This window comes from Nerophis lumbriciformis, linkage group LG30, assembly GCF_033978685.3.
Source record: "Nerophis lumbriciformis linkage group LG30, RoL_Nlum_v2.1, whole genome shotgun sequence".
NCBI classification, from domain to species: domain Eukaryota; kingdom Metazoa; phylum Chordata; class Actinopteri; order Syngnathiformes; family Syngnathidae; genus Nerophis; species Nerophis lumbriciformis.
This window is the reverse complement of record NC_084577.2, coordinates 12,955,743-12,975,498: the sequence shown is the minus strand read 5'-3', so window position 1 is coordinate 12,975,498 and position 19,756 is coordinate 12,955,743. Positions and strand designations below refer to the sequence as shown.

Below are 19,756 nucleotides of genomic sequence, written 5' to 3'. Positions count from 1 at the left end.
ATTATCAAAAATAAATACTGTATTTTCCGGACTATAGAGCACAACTATAGAGCACACCGGGGTATAAGCCGCAGATATGTTGCGAAATGAGTTATTTACACAGTGTGATTTTGTAAATGTTTATTTACATACCTTAGTTGTTTCCAAACGGTGCCTGTAACACGGCAGTAAAACGGCTGATCAAACAAAATAAAAGTAATCGTCATGGGCCCACTAGCTGCGGAAGCTAGCTCTCCAATCAGCAAAACAGACTAAATAACTCCACGGTGACGTCTTGGTGAATTTATTGAGGAATTTGTGAAAGTGAAACAATACAGAATGCCATTGTAAGTTAATAATACTAAAACAGACACATGTAGAAGTGTTAGCATATCAGCTCATGATAAAGGCGCTAGCTTGATTACATCACGATAGCACGTATAAATATGCATTAAAAGACGCCTACAGATATCACACATGGGCATTTTTGGAAAGTATGAATTGTTAGATATATTGTGAAACTTACAAACATTGGTTGGAGTGATGAATGAGGAATCTGTCAGGTTCAAACACTGATGACATCTATTAAACAAGACAAGAGGCAAGGAATCAAACGGAGACAGAATTAAATTTGGACTCAATATTGACGAGAAACATGGCGACTGTCCTCTCTGTACAGTCTTCAACCATGCTCTGCCACAAGATTGCGCTCCTGCTTCTTTATTTGACTTCCACACCCCACCTGACCACAGCTGCTTCTAGAGGGAAGTGGGTCGTAAACAGCGTTGCCTTCGGTTACCGAACAGTTCAAAGAGAGTTCCATAAAATAGTTCAAAGAGAGTTCCTCTGGAAGTTTGGGAAGATCCTGCCATCCGTCCGCTTTGAAGTCCCAGTGGAGTTTTACGAGCCTTCTTCCTCTAGTAGGCCTCAAAAGACAGCCCCTGTCCTTTTGCCTGGAACTTATTTCATCACAAAGTTTTTTTGTGATAACTTACAAACAATTATTCTAACAGAATCCTTTCGAGCAGAAACGCTATGGACGGTTTTACTTTCGGTTCAAGGCATTAAAACAGGAAGTACATGTTCTGCCTGCAACACCTGCAGTGAGCGAACTCGTCCAAAAGATGTCTCCATAGCACAAACAATAACCACACCATTTAAGTCCTGTGCTTGGTTTTGATGAAAACGATTTAACACAAAACTTTATAACTGTGGGGGAAGAAAAATCTATAAATTAGCTGCACCATTTTATAAGCCGCATAGTACAAAGCGTAGGAAAAAAGTAGCGGCTTATAGTCCAGAATTTACAGTACTTAAATATCTGCTTTTCCCCGTAAACGGGAAAAAGCAGATATTGCTTGCAGGGCGGTATAGTTCGGTTGGTAGAGTGGTCGTGCCAGCAACTTGAGGGTTGCAGGTTCGATCCCCGCTTCCGCTATCCTAGTCACTGCCGTTGTGTCCTTGGGCAAGACACTTTACCCACCTGCTCCCAGTGCCACCCACACTGGTTTAAATGTAACTTAGATATTGGGTTTCACTATGTAAAAGTGCTATGAGTCAGTAGAGAAAAGCGCTATATAAAATATAATTCACTTCACTTCAAACTATTTCAAAGCAAGTTATACATAAATATTACAAGGGGCTCTCTGCGTGCGATGTGGCCCTTAATTAAAACGAGTTTGAAACCTTAATGTAGTACAATTTACAATCTTAATTGGTTCTGTGAAGGAGCTCTTAACTCAAAACGCTTGTATCTCAAATCAATGTTTTCCATTGAAATTAATTGTTGCTTGACCCTCTCCAAACAGCACAGTTTTAGCACACAACACGCCTTTTAAAAAGAAAAACTAACAAAAACGAAACAATAGAATGTACTGGGGCTGGACCGTATAATTATATATCGCAATAGACACATCATCGATATCAATATAAAATGTGCCCGATAAAATATTCGATATATATTCATATTTTTTGGTCGGAAGAAACCAGAAATTATGAAACAAGATGTGTTTCATGAAGTCACTCGCGTTTTGGGAACCCGGCAAACAGGAAACAGGAAGTGTCACTGAGCAATGGGAGGGGCACGCTAACAGCCGATCACGTAACAGTATCGACAAGTTTGGTTGCGCAGTCTTTCTGTCTTGCTGCGAATTCTCTGCATGGAGTGAGAAAAGAAACTAATATCTTGATATATCAACTCTCATTAACAGGAACGTGTCCTTAATTGTGTTGGTTTTAATGCAGACGGTGCAGCAACATCCTGACACTTCCAATATGTCAGTTTTCTAACAACTGGGAAGGTTGTGTCATGTTTGTCCTCAAACAAAAAACATACTAAAACTAAGAAATTATTTTTCCCCATCTTTTTCCATTTTTAATCCTTTTTTAAAAATGCTCCAGGGAGCCACCGGGGCGGCTCGAGAGCCGCGGGTTGCTGACCCCGGCTCTAGATGAAGCCTGCGGACCACTGGTTTGAGAATCACTGGTTTTTACATTATAACCATATATGACATTGGAACACCTGAGATGCATAATGTTGCTGCAAAAACATATTGATGCCTAAAAAAATACTCGTTATTGCTTTTTTTTATTTTGTCTTAGAAACTTAAATGGCTCATTTGGTTTACGACCACCAATTTATTTCTGAATGGAAGAGGCAACAATCGACATAGACTCATAATTAGATATACACAATATAATGAGATCCAACACAAGAGTTTAGTATCAAAACATCTGCTTTGACAAACATAATGCTGATTTTTGACAATAATCTCTACAAAATGTATTAAGAATTTAGTTGTATTGGTATAACCAGATCTCATCAGATTGTGTACATAATATAATATCTGTAGATACATAAAAATTACCTGGATATTTGTGTTTTGCATACAGGGCTATTTATTCTCAAAAAAGAAATAGAGCAAAAACAAGATGATATTGTCACGTCAATAAAACAGTTTTTTATTGGCAAGACATGCATGGTGAATGAGGAAATGTAACTGATGGTTAAATCCTGTACCCGTGCAGACGCTCCAACAATAAAGAAAACCCAGAGCTCGGAGGCCCAGATTGGCCGCATGGGGTCGCTGCTGTGCGAAGCCACCGCTGTGCCCACACCAGAATTCGAATGGTACAGGGACGACAAAAGGTAAGAGAAACACTTTTTTTGTTTCTGACCCACATTAATGTGCGAAATATATATCACAATATATTATTTGGTGGATAAATTACAACAGAATCCCTTCAAAACGGGTTACAAAGGCTCCTGATTTGGATGCTGACTATATGATATATATAATATATCATATATATCAACTATATGATATATATAATATATCATATAGTTAGTAATTTCCAGTTTCCAGTTTTCCATATCTAGTTATTATATCAAAACTATCACTAATCTATTTCCTAATTTACTGTTAATATTTGGTTACTTTCTGTTGTAACATGTCTCTGTCTACACTTCTGTTAAAAGGTAATAAGCACTTAATATGTTGTTTAGTTGTGTTGCAATAGTATTGGGCGATACTACAAATTTGGGTATTGATCCAATACCGGGTAGTTACAAGGGCGATATTGGTCATACCATTGCTGATACTGATACTTGAAATGTTCAAGTTCCATTTTTGATCCCAATTATAATCAGACAAAAACAGAGAATGACAAATAATATCTACATTATTTTCTAATTCCATTTTATAAATATATAGTCAAAATAAAATATTTATTCAGTCAACCCCCCCCCCCACACCCCCAACCCCCCCCCCTACACACACACACACACATTGTGCTTCAAATATTGCGACTTCACCACATCACAGATTTTTTTTTAATATATCTTCTTTTTGTAAAGCATATTTTATTACAATAAATTATATTTCATTTTATTATATTATATTATATATTTTATATACATTTTCCAACATAAAAGAGGCTGAATAAACTGAAAATTACGGTATTATTGGTTACTAAAAGACCAAAACAATCAATCAATCAATCAATCAATCAATGTTTATTTATATAGCCCTAAATCACAAGTGTCTCAAAGGGCTGCACAAGCCACAACGACATCCTCTGTATAGCCCACATAAGGGCAAGGAAAAACTCACCCCAGTGGGACGTCAATGTGAATGACTATGAGAAACCTTGGAGAGGACCGCATATGTGGGTAACCCCCCCCCCCCTCCTCTAGGGAGACCGAATGCAATGGATGTCGAGTGGGTCTGACATAATATTGTGAGAGTCCAGTCCATAGTGGATCCAACATAATAGTAAGAGTCCAGTCCACAGTGGGGTCAGCAGGAAACCATCCCGAGCGGAGACGGGTCAGCAGCGCAGAGATGTTCCCAACCGATATACAGGCGAGCGGTCCACCCCGGGTCCCGACCCCGGACAGCCAGCACCCCATCCATGGCCACCGGATCTGTGTGTCTCCCCTTGCACAAGGGATAGGGGGGAGCAGAGGAGAAAAGAAAAGAAACGGCAGATCAACTGGTCTAAAAAAAAGAAGAAAAAAAGAAACAAAAGAAAAAAAAGAAAAAAAGGGGGGCTATTCAAAGGCTAGAGTATACAAATGAGTTTTGAGATGGGACTTAAATGTTTCTACTGAGGTAGCATCTCTAACTGTTACCGGGAGGGCATTCCATAGTACTGGAGCCCGAATAGAAAACGCTCTATAGCCCGCAGACTTTTTTGGGGCTCTGGGAATCACTAATAAGCCGGAGTTCTTTGAACGCAGATTTCTTGCCGGGACATATGGTACAATACAATCGGCAAGATAGGCTGGAGCTAGACCGTGTAGTATTTTATACGTAAGTAGTAAAACCTTAAAGTCGCATCTTAAGTGCACAGGAAGCCAGTGCAGGTGAGCCAGTATAGGCGTAATATGATCAAACTTTCTTGTTCTTGTCAAAAGTCTAGCAGCCGCATTTTGTACCAACTGTAATCTTTTAATGCTAGACATAGGGAGACCCGAAAATAATACGTTACAGTAATCGAGACGAGACGTAACGAACGCATGAATAATGATCTCAGCGTCGCTAGTGGACAAAATGGAACGAATTTTAGCAATATTACGGAGATGAAAGAAGGCCGTTTTAGTAACACTCTTAATGTGTGACTCAAAGGAGAGAGTTGGGTCGAAGATATTACCCAGATTTTTTACTGAGTCGCTTTGTGTAATTGTTTGGTTGTCAAATGTTAAGGTGGTATTATCAAATAAATGTCGGTGTTTAGCAGGACCGATAATCAGCATTTCCGTTTTCTTAGTGTTGAGTTGCAAGAAGTTAGCGGACATCCATTGTTTAATTTCATTAAGACACGCCTCCAGCTGACTACAATCCGGCGTGTTGGTCAGCTTTAGGGGCATGTAGAGTTGGGTGTCATCAGCATAGCAATGAAAGCTAACACCGTATTTGCGTATGATGTCGCCTAGCGGCAACATGTATATACTAAAGAGTGCAGGGCCAAGAACCGAACCTTGGGGGACTCCGCACGTTACCTTAACATAGTCCGAGGTCACATTGTTATGGGAGACGCACTGCATCCTGTCAGTAAGATAAGAGTTAAACCACGACAAGGCTAAGTCTGACATACCAATACGTGTTTTGATACGCTCTAATAAAATGTTATGATCGACGGTATCGAAAGCAGGGCTAAGATCAAGAAGCAGCAACATAGATGACGCATCAGAATCCATCGTTAGCAGTAGATCATTAGTCATTTTTGCGAGGGCTGTCTCCGTAGAGTGATTTGCCCTGAAACCGGATTGAAAAGGTTCACAGAGATTGTTAGACATTAAGTGTTCATTTAGCTGCTGTGCGACAATTTTTTCGAGGATTTTCGAGATAAACGGAAGGTGGGACACCGGCCGGTAATTTACCATGAGGTCAGGATCGAGGTTAGGTCTTTTGAGCAAAGGATGACTAACCGCTTTTTTGAATGCTAGTGGAACAGTGCCAGAGGAAAGTGATAAGTTTATAATATTTAGCACTGATGGACCTAATAATACAAAAAGCTCCTTAATAAGTTTCCCAGGAAATGGGTCAAGTAGACATGTTGTTTGTTTTGTCCCATTGACACATCTTAACAATTCCTCTAGTGTTATTTCATCAAAGAGAGAGAAACTATTTTGGAGGGCGGTATCCTTCGTAGATACAGTCGTATCTGTGTTAATAGAACCCAGTTGTAGCTGCGATGCATTGTCTTTAATCTCCTTTCTAATGAGTTCAATTTTCTTATTAAAGAAATTCATGAAATCATCTGCTGAGTGGGTGGAGCTACTGGGAGGAGTCCCTTGTTGGGTTAGCGATGCTACTGTACTAAACAAAAATTTCGGATCATTTTTGTTGAGGTGGATGAGATTTGAGTAATATTTAGCTTTAGCTAGGGTAAGCATGTGTTTATAAGTTATTAAACTATCACTCCATGCTTGATGGAAAACCTCAAGTTTAGTAGCGCGCCATTTCCGTTCCAGCTTTCTACATGATAATTTATGGGCTCTAGTTTCTTCTGTAAACCATGGGGTGCGCCTTTTAGGGGCTCTTTTAAGCTTTAGCGGTGCTATACTATCAATGGTGTCGCGCAGGGCGTCGTTAAAGTTGTTAGTGAGGTTATCAATAGAGCCGACATAATTTGGGAATGGTGCCATTACCGAAGGCAGTAGGCCAGCAAGAGTCATCGTTGTGGCAGCATTAATGTTGCGGCTGCTATAGTAGTTATTATTATTAGTTTGTTGACAATGAGTCAGAACTTCAAATTTTATAAGGTAATGATCGGACATTACTTTAGTATACGGGAGTATCGTAACTTTGGAGGTGGTGACCAGTGTTGGGACTAACGCGTTACAAAGTAACGCGTTACTGTAACGCCGTTAGTTTCGGCGGTAACTAGTAATCTAACGCGTTATTTTTTTATATTCAGTAACTCAGTTACCGTTACTACATGATGCGTTACTGCGTTATTTTACGTTACTTTTTATGTAGTATAAAGTGTATTTTATCGGAGCGCTGAGCTGATTCTTCTTGTGTCACAAGCCGGAGAAGAGAGAGAGACATGCGCTCTGTGTGGGTGTGTCTGAGTGTGACTGTGGGGAGCGAGGGGGGGGGCGTGTCTGATCATGGCGGAGCCAGGAGCCGAGTTTGCTAACATGGAGATATTTTCACTACTTTTCTTTTGTCGAGCACAAAGAAAATAACATTTTAGTTAAATGTAAATTGTGCTTTGGATCAAAGATGCCATCTACTGCCCAAAACAGCAATTCAAATCTGCTGAAACAAGCTACATAGCAACATGCTTCGACGAAGCTAGTAAAGAGAGACAGAGACTCTGATGCCACTTCACCTCCACCACCACCACCATTCACCGCTGAAGGTACACACTCTGTCAATCAATGTTCCCTCTAATTGTTCATGTGTGAGCAAACGCAAAAACTCCCTGAGCATTGAGTGGAGTCCATGTGAGCAACTTTAGACGTGCACACTGTGGCTACACCAGCAGCACACCTGTCCCAAACCTCACTAAATAACAACTTACATCTCTATCCATCCATCCATTTCCTACCGCTTGTCCCTTTCGGGGTCGCTGGAGCCTATCTCAGCTGCATTCGGGCGGAAGGCAGGGTACACCCTGGACAAGTCCCCACCTCATCACAGGGCCAACACAGATAGACAGACAACATTCTCTTATTATTATAATCAAATGACAGCAGTCATTTCCATTTCTAATATAAGTGTTTAGGCCCACTTATAATGACAATAACAAAAAATATTGTTTTTCATGAACTGTGTACTTGTATTGTTTGTCTGGGTGGAGGTCCTGCTTTGGAAATAATTTGTACCCCTTTCAGACATTGCATTTAGTTCCCATTAAAACATTCACATGTTGCACAATGAGATGTAAGCAGGGGATCATGTGTACATTCCTGCAACTTCCTGTTTGTAAAAAAATATATTTTTATTAGTATTTATTTAATATACTAACAGCATTTAATGATTAATATTTATAAATTAAGATTCCTAATAAATGACACTAGAATAAGCACACATTTGATTGGTAAATCATAGTGTAACGACCTGGAATGACACTTTATGTGTGGTGTTGGAGTTGTCCGACTTTTTGTGTGGCTGTAAACGCATCACTGGCTAAGTGCCATATGTGCAAGTGTTGGCGCACGTGAGAGAGCGAGCGGCTGCTGTTGATATAACAAAGTTGCTTTTGCTCTGGTTTGTACTGCAGAAAATGACCAGTTTTGCTAGATATCATTTTTTTTACTAATGTTTTGGTGATGTGTTTATGGCCGACAGTAAAGAGTTTTGCTCAGTAAAGTGATGGATGGAATTCATGTCCTCAAAGCGTCTCGACAGACGTTACAATATTTGAACAATGATGACGAAAACGGTTTTCTCTGTCGTGTCCGTGTCGTGTCGAAAATTGTTATGCGCTTATTTTTTTATTTGATTTTGTGCATGGCATAGATTTGCCGTGCGCAGAGGACGCTTGAGCAGTGCGAAATTGCACATGCGCGCTCCTGAGAGGGAACGTTGCTGTCAATTCTCTTATATACTCTTTCATTCTAGACTTCTAGAGTGTTTGATTATCACATCACTCTAAATGTATAGACTATAAAGTTCACAAACATAAAGAGGGATCCTAGTGGGCCAGGCCAATCTTTCCTTATCTCTAAACTAAAACTGGGGAAATGTGTAGTGTTCTGGGTTTCAGACATGATTTTGTATAAGAATTACTTGAGGAAGAAAATGCCTGGTTAGACTTTGTGTATGTAGTGTGTGCCTTTCTTGGTTTACATCTATGCTGTTATTATGCTGTTTGTTACTTATGTATGTTATGTTGCAGCTATTTAAAATAGTTTTGTCAATTTGTTCTGGCCAGAAACAAATTGGCCTTTGTAACATATCTTTGTCTTTGTGTGTTGTATGTAGACCACATGGCTTAGCAGAGTTGAGTGATACAAATGCATGTCAAGTTGATCAACAGATTGTATTATTCTCCAGTGCAATAACAGTACTGAAATGAAGGCTAAAAGGGCATTAATTGGAGCTTTAAAAAAAAAAGAAAAAAGAAGTAACTAAATAGTTACTTTTCACAGTAACTCATTACTTTTTGGTGTAAGTAACTGAGTTAGTAACTGAGTTACTTTTGAAATGAAGTAACTAGTAACTGTAACTAGTTACTGCTTTTCAGTAACTAACCCAACACTGGTGGTGACACCCCTGACCAGCACTAGATCTATCGTATTTCCGTTGCGATACGTAGGTTCATTTATTATTTGTGTAAGACCACAGCTATCAATTATAGTCTGGAGCGCCATGCACTGAGGGTCCGATGGGGTATTCATATGGATATTAAAGTCCCCCATTATGATTATATTGTCGGCGTGCGTCACTAAATCAGCAACGAACTCTGAAAATTCACTGATGAAGTCCGAATTGGGTCCTGGGGGGCGGTAGATAACAGCCAGGTGGAGAGGCAGCGGTGTGACAAACCTCATAGTAAGCATCTCAAACGAGTTATATTTATTATTTAGGTTCGGGGTAAGATTAAAGTTTTTATTGTGTATGAGTGCAACTCCCCCACCCCTTTTAATGGGACGGGCAATATGCGCTCCCGCATAGCCAGGAGGAGACGCCTCACCCAGCGCAAAGAAATCGTATGGTTTGAGCCAGGTCTCGGCGAGACCAATAACGTCAAGATTATTGTCTCTAATGACCTCATTAACTAATAGCGTTTCGGAAGATAATGATCTTATGTTTAAGAAGCCCATATTATAGGTAGTGGGCTGTTTTGAGGAGTTTTTGTTGAAATTATCCGTAGTAGCAATATTAATAATGTTGTGTTTATTATGTGTAGTGCACTTTAAATAATTTCGACCATATCTAGGAATTGATATGACGGGAATTTTCCGATTGTTTGCTTGATGTTGTGATAAACCGAACGCATCATAACTTGCCACCTCAGTAGAGTGCATGTCTACTTCTGACACAGAAAAAACATTTTTTGAGTTGTGTATTGTTCTAAAATAGTTGCTATGTGTGCAGGTATTATCCAGCCTGGCGCTGGCTAGTTCTATTTTAACAAACTTCTCACCCGGACTAGCGCTTCTTTGAGGATTAGCCTTTCGCTTTGTTGTTAGCCCCGCTCGGCATCCCCGCTTCTGCTTCCGCTCACACCGCTTACGTGTCTTCCGTTGACGGTCCACGCTGGCACTTAACTCCGCTGCTTTCGAGGCCGCTGGATGTAGCCGGCGAAGAATCCCCATGCTAGCGAGGAGGTCGAAAGTACCCGCATCTTTCAGCCTATAACGGCCCGATCTATCCACATCCAGAATCGTCTGTCGGTCGTATCTGATCACGAAGTGTCCACGCTGTGAGCCAGCCATGAAATAGACAGAATTGACGGGTAATTTTGCCAAATCGCTCTACACTTCCAAGAGCGTCTGCAAGCCGCTGCCATCAGGGCGCCGCCATCTTGTCAGTTATCAAAATCAAATGTGCTGTTTAATATTGTGGCCACTGATTGGCTCAGCCTCATGCATTATTAATATATTGGATTAAAAGAATGTAAAGTTGACTAAAGGATGTTATTTCATGTCAAAAGGGCTTTCATAATGTTGAAAACGTATTTAGAAGGTCATAAAAAGTGTTTTTATGCTGTAGCTATTAAAATATTTGATTTATAATTAATTATTCCAACAGTAGGTAGGGTTGTATTTTTTCCTCATTCTTGTGAGAATCCTGCGTGTGACTGAAGCATTATAGAGTGGGACTATCCAGGATTATCTGCAGTGTGCTCAAACTGATACGGTATTATCTGGGAGCAGATAATACCGTATCATCTTCTTCTCTGATCAGGTCCTATCAGGTCGGTTGTACATTCTTCACGCATTTTTCTCTCACCTTTTTAGTGAGGTATGAGGCAAAAATCTACACCAGACCCACTGTACTTCGCGGAAATGAATGAATTTCGGTCAAGTCGGGAACCGATTAACAGCAATAAACAAGGGACGACTGTAAAGAAAATTTACTGAACCAAAACTACCATTGGCTCTTATTTATATCCTTGGGTTTCTGTGTCCGGTTTCTTATTTCCTGATTTTGTTAGTAACAAAAACGACAAAAAAATAGTTAAAAATAATTTAAAATAAATTTAATCACTGTAGTATTGATCATACCTTGATACTATTAGCTATTCTTTTATATTCACTTTTTAATCTGCCTGTGGTATGTTGTGTGGCATGTTTAGCTAGTCATCATCCTCCAGTGATCATAATACTTGTAAGAAACACAGTTTATTTGAGGTGAGGGTTAGTGATGCACTGTGAAGGGACTAGTGTTGTAACGATACCAATATTTTCGTACCGGTACTAAAATTATTTTGGTACTGTTCGGTACTGTCAGGTTCAAACACTGATGCCATCTGTTAAACAGACAAAGAAGCAAGGAATTAAACAAGAGACAGAATTCAATTTAGCTCCCTTGACGAGAAACGTCTGGGCTGTACTCTTGTACAGTCGCCCACCACGCTCTGACGAAAGATTGTACGCCTCCTCTTTTATTTGATTACATGGCAACAGCTGTTTCTAAAGGAAGGGGGTCGTAAACAGCCGCTGCCTTTGGTCACAAAACAGTTCAAAGAAAAGGTGCCTGGAGGGGGGTCAGGTCCTGCTTCCTCTTCGCTTTGTAGATCTCGGGTCAAGACAAAATCTTCCTGTGAATTACAATATATCAAAGAAACTGACACCTTCATGTCGCTTCCCATCCTGCACAATGGCGTTTTACAAGCCTTTTGCTTGGTGGGATCGAAGACAGCTTTTGTCCTCTCGCCGGGAACTCATGGCAACACAAAGTTTTGTGATAACTTAGATACAATTATTCTGACAGGTTCTTTTCTCAATAAAGGGGACCACAAAAAAATTGCATTATTGGCTTTATTTTAACAAAAAAATCTTACGGTACGTCAAACATATGTTTCTTATTGCAGTTAAGTCCTTAAATAAAATAGTGAACATACTAGACAACTTGTCTTTTAGTAGTAAGTAAACAAACAAAGGCTCCTAATTAGTCTGCTGACGTATGCAGTAACATATTGTGTCATTTATCATTCTATTATTTTGTCAACATTATTAAGGACAAGTAGTAGACAATTAATTATTAATCTACTTGTTCATTTACTGTTAATATCTGCTTACTTTCTCTTTTAACATGTTCTATCTACACTTCTGTTAAAATGTAATAATCACTTATTCTTCTGTTGTTTGATACTTTACATTTGTTTTGGATGATACCACAAATGTGGGTATCAATCCGATACCAAGTCGTTACAGGATCATACATTGGTCATATTCAAAGTCCTCATGTGTCCAGTGATATATTTCCTGAGTTTATAAACATAATATACATTTTTTAAAAACAAAGGAAGATGTTGGGATGCCAAAAAATATCGACTTAATCATAGTAGGATCGACGAGATACGGTCCTGTACTTGGTATCATTACAGTGGATGTCAGGTGGAGATCCCCCAATGGCGTTTGTTTACATTTTGACGCCGGTGAGCTACGGTGTGTAGTGAAGCATGTTTAGCTATTCCTCGTCCTGCAGGGAGGATACTTGTAAGAAACTTACTTTATTTGTCACCATAGAGACCAGGATTAGTGATTTAGAAGTAGCTTAAACACTGCCGACTGGGGCTGGACTTTAGCTGCTAGCTAGCTAGCCATGTCTTAAAGCACCTCTTCCTGAGGGAGTTTCAGTGTTATAACTTCACCTTTATCGTTAGTTTTTAAGCCAAAATGCGTCCGTCCTCCCTTTTCTGTCTACACACTGTGTCTGCTTGTAAGTACTCTGTGATTGTGTGCCGCCGAACATGCTCGTCTGCTCGTAAAACCAGCAATGTCACGACGGGACCGGTACGTTTCAGAGACGGTATCGTACCGAAAATGATTCATTAGTATCGCGGTACTATACTAATACCGATATGCCGTACAACGTGGTCGTTTACTTGCATTACCACGATATGACGATAGTATTTAAAGCTCTATTGTCAGCCATATATATCGTCCATATCGCACAACATTGATGTAATCCAAAGAAAACAAAGGGAAAACACGCTTAAAGAAAGTGTGAGCAACAACATTAAGGCTACTGTTTTGTCTGTGAAACTTAAGTCCAACTAAAATGGATGAGGTTATTATATCCATACATCACTCTCGGATCACACATCCTGATGTGTGATGATGTTTCAAGCGGAGTCTATTTTTCATAGCAAACAAGATTACACCAAAAAGATGCAAGTTTCACAAAGTCAAACCTACTTAATTATAGCGCTGGTGATTACCCCCATTTATCTTACATGGTCATAAGACGGGCCAGGGAAGGAAGGGAGTTTATTATGCACTCATCCTCCTCCATCTATCTCTTCCGAGGCGGCCTGGGTAGAACACTTCCTTCTCCACATAAAGAGATTAACCAAAATGTCTGTGAGAAAAGCTTTTATAAGCTTTTACATGTTGGCTAGCATTTACGTTTTAGTCTCTAATATATACGCCTTTTTATGTAAACACACTCATGTGACAACCACACATATGCAGTGAAACCTCAACTTAATAGGTTTTGAACAGGGTTTGTTAAGTCGAAAAGTTTCTATATTGAAACCAAATTCTCAATAAGAAACAATGTAAATGTGAATAATGGGTTCCGGTCTATACAAAAGTCCATATTTTGGTAAACGTTTGTACACTTAGAACTAGGGCTGGGCGATATGGCCTTTTTTTAATATCTCGATATTTTTAGGCCATGTCACGATACACGATATATAATAATAATAATAATAATAACTGGGATTTATATAGCGCTTTTCTAAGTACCCAAAGTCGCTTTACATGTAGAACCCATCAATCATTCACACCTGATGGTGGTAAGCTACTTTCATAGCCACAGGTGCCCTGGGGTAGACTGACGGAATATATATCTGACAGATATATATCTCGATATTTTGCCTTAGCCTTGAATGAACACTTGATGCATATAATCACAGCAGTATGATGATTCTATGTGGCTACATTAAAACATTCTTGTTCATACTGCATTAATATATGCTCATTTTAAACTTTCATGCAGAGAGGGAGATCACAACTACCGTATTTCCTTGAATTTCCACCGGGTATATAGTATGCGCCTGCCTAGAATTACCGCCTGGTCAAACTCGTTTCGCAAAATAATTAACGCATGCTTTGCAATAACCGCCGGGTCAGAATTACCGCCGGGTCAAACTCGTTTCGCAAAATATTATTTTTATTAGCGCATGTCTACAATTACCGCCGGGTCAAACTCGTTTTGCAAAAGAATTAGCGCATGCTTAGCATTACCGCCGGGTCAGAATTACCGCCGGGTCAAACTCGTTTTGCAAAATATTATTTTTATTAGCGCATGTCTAGAATTACCGCCGGGTCAAACTCGTTTCGCAAAATAATTAGCGCATGCTTAGCACTACCGCCGGGTCAGAATTACCGCCGGGTCAAACTCGTTTCGCAAAATATTATTTTTATTAGCGTATGTCTAGAATTACCGCCGGGTCAAACACTTTTCGCAAAATAATTAACGCATGCTTTGCATTACCGCCGGGTCAGAATTACCGCCGGGTCAAACTCGTTTCGCAAAATATTATTTTTATTAGCGCATGTCTACAATTACCGCCGGGTCAAACTCGTTTTGCAAAATAATTAGCGCATGCTTAGCATTACCGCCGGGTCAGAATTACCGCCGGGTCAAACTCGTTTCGCAAAATATTATTTTTATTGGCGCATGTCTAGAATTACCGCCGGGTCAAACTCGTTTCGCAAAATAATTAGCGCATGCTTAGCATTACCGCCGGGTCAGAATTACCGCCGGGTCAAACTCGTTTCGCAAAATATTATTTTTATTAGCGCATGTCTAGAATTACCGCCGGGTCAAACTCGTTTCGCAAAATATTATTTTTATTAGCGCATGTCTAGAATTACCGCCGGGTCAAACTCGTTTCTCAAAATAATTAGCGCATGCTTAGCATTACCGCCTGGTCAGAATTACCGCCGGATCAAACTCGTTTCGCAAAATAATTAGCGCATGCTTAGCATTACCGCCGGGTCAGAATTACCGCCGGGTCAAACTCGTTTCGCAAAATATTATTTTTATTAGGGCACGTCTAGAATTACCGCCGGGTCAAACTCGTTTCGCAAAATAATTAGCACATGCTTAGCATTACCGCCGGGTCAGAATTACCGCCGGGTCAAACTCGTTTCGCAAAATATTATTTTTATTAGCGCATGTCTAGAATTACCGCCGGGTCAAACTCGTTTCGCAAAATAATTAGCGCATGCTTAGCATTACCGCCGGGTCAAAATTACCGCCGGGTCAAACTCGTTTCGCAAAATATTATTTTTATTAGCGCATGTCTACAATTACCGCCGGGTCAAACCCGTTTTGCAAAATAATTAGCGCATGCTTAGCATTACCGCCGGGTCAGAATTACCGCCGGGTCAAACTCGTTTCGCAAAATATTATTTTTATTAGCGCATGTCTACAATTACCGCCGGGTCAAACTCGTTTTGCAAAAGAATTAGCGCATGCTTAGCATTACCGCCGGGTCAGAATTACCGCCGGGTCAAACTCGTTTCGCAAAATATTATTTTTATTAGCGCATGTCTAGAATTACCGCCGGGTCAAACTCGTTTCGCAAAATAATTAGCGCATGCTTAGCATTACCGCCGGGTCAGAATTACCGCCGGGTCAAACTCGTTTCGCAAAATATTATTTTTATTAGCGCATGTCTAGAATTACCGCCGGGTCAAACTCGTTTCGCAAAATATTATTTTTATTAACGCATGTCTAGAATTACCGCCGGGTCAAACTCGTTTCGCAAAATATTATTTTTATTAGCGCATGTCTAGAATTACCGCCGGGTCAAACTCGTTTCTCAAAATAATTAGCGCATGCTTAGCATTACCGCCTGGTCAGAATTACCGCCGGGTCAAACTCGTTTCGCAAAATATTATTTTTATTAGCGCATGTCTACAATTACCGGCGGGTCAAACTCGTTTTGCAAAATAATTAGCGCATGCTTAGCATTACCGCCGGGTCAGAATTACCGCCGGGTCAAACTCGTTTCGCAAAATATTATTTTTATTTGCGCATGTCTAGAATTACCGCCGGGTCAAACTCGTTTCGCAAAATAATTAGCGCATGCTTAGCATTACCGCCGGGTCAGAATTACCGCCGGGTCAAACTCGTTTCGCAAAATATTATTTTTATTAGCGCATGTCTAGAATTACCGCCGGGTCAAACTCGTTTCGCAAAATATTATTTTTATTAGCGCATGTCTAGAATTACCGCCGGGTCAAACTCGTTTCTCAAAATAATTAGCGCATGCTTAGCATTACCGCCTGGTCAGAATTACCGCCGGGTCAAACTCGTTTCGCAAAATATTATTTTTATTAGGGCACGTCTAGAATTACCGCCGGGTCAAACTCGTTTCGCAAAATAATTAGCACATGCTTAGCATTACCGCCGGGTCAGAATTACCGCCGGGTCAAACTCGTTTCGCAAAATATTATTTTTATTAGCGCATGTCTAGAATTACCGCCGGGTCAAACTCGTTTCGCAAAATAATTAGCGCATGCTTAGCATTACCGCCGGGTCAGAATTACCGCCGGGTCAAACTCGTTTCGCAAAATATTATTTTTATTAGCGCATGTCTAGAATTACCGCCGGGTCAAACTCGTTTCGCAAAATAATTAGCGCATGCTTAGCATTACCGCCGGGTCAGAATTACCGCCGGGTCAAACTCGTTTCGCAAAATATTATTTTTATTAGCGCATGTCTAGAATTACCGCCGGGTCAAACTCGTTTCGCAAAATATTATTTTTATTAACGCATGTCTAGAATTACCGCCGGGTCAAACTCGTTTCGCAAAATATTATTTTTATTAGCGCATGTCTAGAATTACCGCCGGGTCAAACTCGTTTCTCAAAATAATTAGCGCATGCTTAGCATTACCGCCTGGTCAGAATTACCGCCGGGTCAAACTCGTTTCGCAAAATATTATTTTTATTAGCGCATGTCTACAATTACCGGCGGGTCAAACTCGTTTTGCAAAATAATTAGCGCATGCTTAGCATTACCGCCGGGTCAGAATTACCGCCGGGTCAAACTCGTTTCGCAAAATATTATTTTTATTTGCGCATGTCTAGAATTACCGCCGGGTCAAACTCGTTTCGCAAAATAATTAGCGCATGCTTAGCATTACCGCCGGGTCAGAATTACCGCCGGGTCAAACTCGTTTCGCAAAATATTATTTTTATTAGCGCATGTCTAGAATTACCGCCGGGTCAAACTCGTTTCGCAAAATATTATTTTTATTAGCGCATGTCTAGAATTACCGCCGGGTCAAACTCGTTTCTCAAAATAATTAGCGCATGCTTAGCATTACCGCCTGGTCAGAATTACCGCCGGGTCAAACTCGTTTCGCAAAATATTATTTTTATTAGGGCACGTCTAGAATTACCGCCGGGTCAAACTCGTTTCGCAAAATAATTAGCACATGCTTAGCATTACCGCCGGGTCAGAATTACCGCCGGGTCAAACTCGTTTCGCAAAATATTATTTTTATTAGCGCATGTCTAGAATTACCGCCGGGTCAAACTCGTTTCGCAAAATAATTAGCGCATGCTTAGCATTACTGCCGGGTCAAAATTACCGCCGGGTCAAACTCGTTTCGCAAAATATTATTTTTATTAGCGCATGTCTACAATTACCGCCGGGTCAAACTCGTTTTGCAAAAGAATTAGCGCATGCTTAGCATTACCGCCGGGTCAGAATTACCGCCGGGTCAAACTCGTTTCGCAAAATATTATTTTTATTAGCGCATGTCTAGAATTACCGCCGGGTCAAACTCGTTTCGCAAAATAATTAGCGCATGCTTAGCATTACCGCCGGGTCAGAATTACCGCCGGGTCAAACTCGTTTCGCTAAATATTATTTTTATTAGCGCATGTCTAGAATTACCGCCGGGTCAAACTCGTTTCGCAAAATATTATTTTTATTAACGCATGTCTAGAATTACCGCCGGGTCAAACTCGTTTCGCAAAATAATTAGCGCATGCTTAGCATTACCGCCTGGACAGAATTACCGCCGGGTCAAACTCGTTTCGCAAAATATTATTTTTATTAGGGCACGTCTAGAATTACCGCCGGGTCAAACTCGTTTCGCAAAATAATTAGCGCATGCTTAGCATTATCGCCGGGTCAGAATTACCGCCGGGTCAAACTCGTTTCGCAAAATATTATTTTTATTAGCGCATGTCTAGAATTACCGCCGGGTCAAACTCGTTTCGCAAAATAATTAGCGCATGCTTAGCATTACCACCGGGTCAGAATTACCGCCGGGTCAAACTTGTTTCGCAAAATATTATTTTTATTAGCGCATGTCTAGAGTTACCGCCGGGTCAAACTCGTTTCGCAAAATAATTAGCGCATGCTTAGCATTACCGCCAGGTCAGAATTACCGCCGGGTCAAACTCGTTTCGCAAAATATTATTTTTATTAGCGCATGTCTAGAATTACCGCCGGGTCAAACTCGTTTCGCAAAATAATTAGCACATGCTTAGCATTACCGCCGGGTCAGAATTACCGCCGGGTCAAACTCGTTTCGCAAAATATTATTTTTATTAGCGCATGTCTAGAATTACCGCCGGGTCAAACTCGTTTCGCAAAATAATTAGCGCATGCTTAGCATTACTGCCGGGTCAAAATTACCGCCGGGTCAAACTCGTTTCGCAAAATATTATTTTTATTAGCGCATGTCTACAATTACCGCCGGGTCAAACTCGTTTTGCAAAAGAATTAGCGCATGCTTAGCATTACCGCCGGGTCAGAATTACCGCCGGGTCAAACTCGTTTCGCAAAATATTATTTTTATTAGCGCATGTCTAGAATTACCGCCGGGTCAAACTCGTTTCGCAAAATAATTAGCGCATGCTTAGCATTACCGCCGGGTCAGAATTACCGCCGGGTCAAACTCGTTTCGCTAAATATTATTTTTATTAGCGCATGTCTAGAATTACCGCCGGGTCAAACTCGTTTCGCAAAATATTATTTTTATTAACGCATGTCTAGAATTACCGCCGGGTCAAACTCGTTTCGCAAAATAATTAGCGCATGCTTAGCATTACCGCCTGGACAGAATTACCGCCGGGTCAAACTCGTTTCGCAAAATATTATTTTTATTAGGGCACGTCTAGAATTACCGCCGGGTCAAACTCGTTTCGCAAAATAATTAGCGCATGCTTAGCATTACCGCCGGGTCAGAATTACCGCCGGGTCAAACTCGTTTCGCAAAATATTATTTTTATTAGCGCATGTCTAGAATTACCGCCGGGTCAAACTCGTTTCGCAAAATAATTAGCGCATGCTTAGCATTACCACCGGGTCAGAATTACCGCCGGGTCAAACTTGTTTCGCAAAATATTATTTTTATTAGCGCATGTCTAGAGTTACCGCCGGGTCAAACTCGTTTCGCAAAATAATTAGCGCATGCTTAGCATTACCGCCAGGTCAGAATTACCGCCGGGTCAAACTCGTTTCGCAAAATATTATTTTTATTAGCGCATGTCTAGAATTACCGCCGGATCAAACTCGTTTCGCAAAATAATTAGCGCATGCTTAGCATTACCGCCGGGTCAAAATTACCGCCGGGTCAAACTCGTTTCGCAAAATATTATTTTTAT

The 19,756-nt window shown here is 40.5% G+C and overlaps 1 protein-coding gene across 3 annotated transcripts in view; it reads left to right on the top strand.

The window, feature by feature from the left end:
• lsamp (limbic system associated membrane protein) overlaps positions 1-19,756 on the top strand; it is a 1,017,468-nt gene that overhangs the window by 962,315 nt on the left and 35,397 nt on the right. For all 3 annotated transcript variants that reach the window (XM_061925611.1, XM_061925610.2, XM_061925609.1), the window contains one exon: positions 3,007-3,127. In XM_061925611.1, coding sequence (XP_061781595.1) covers positions 3,007-3,127 — 121 coding nt within the window. The remainder of the gene's footprint in view (positions 1-3,006; positions 3,128-19,756) is intronic.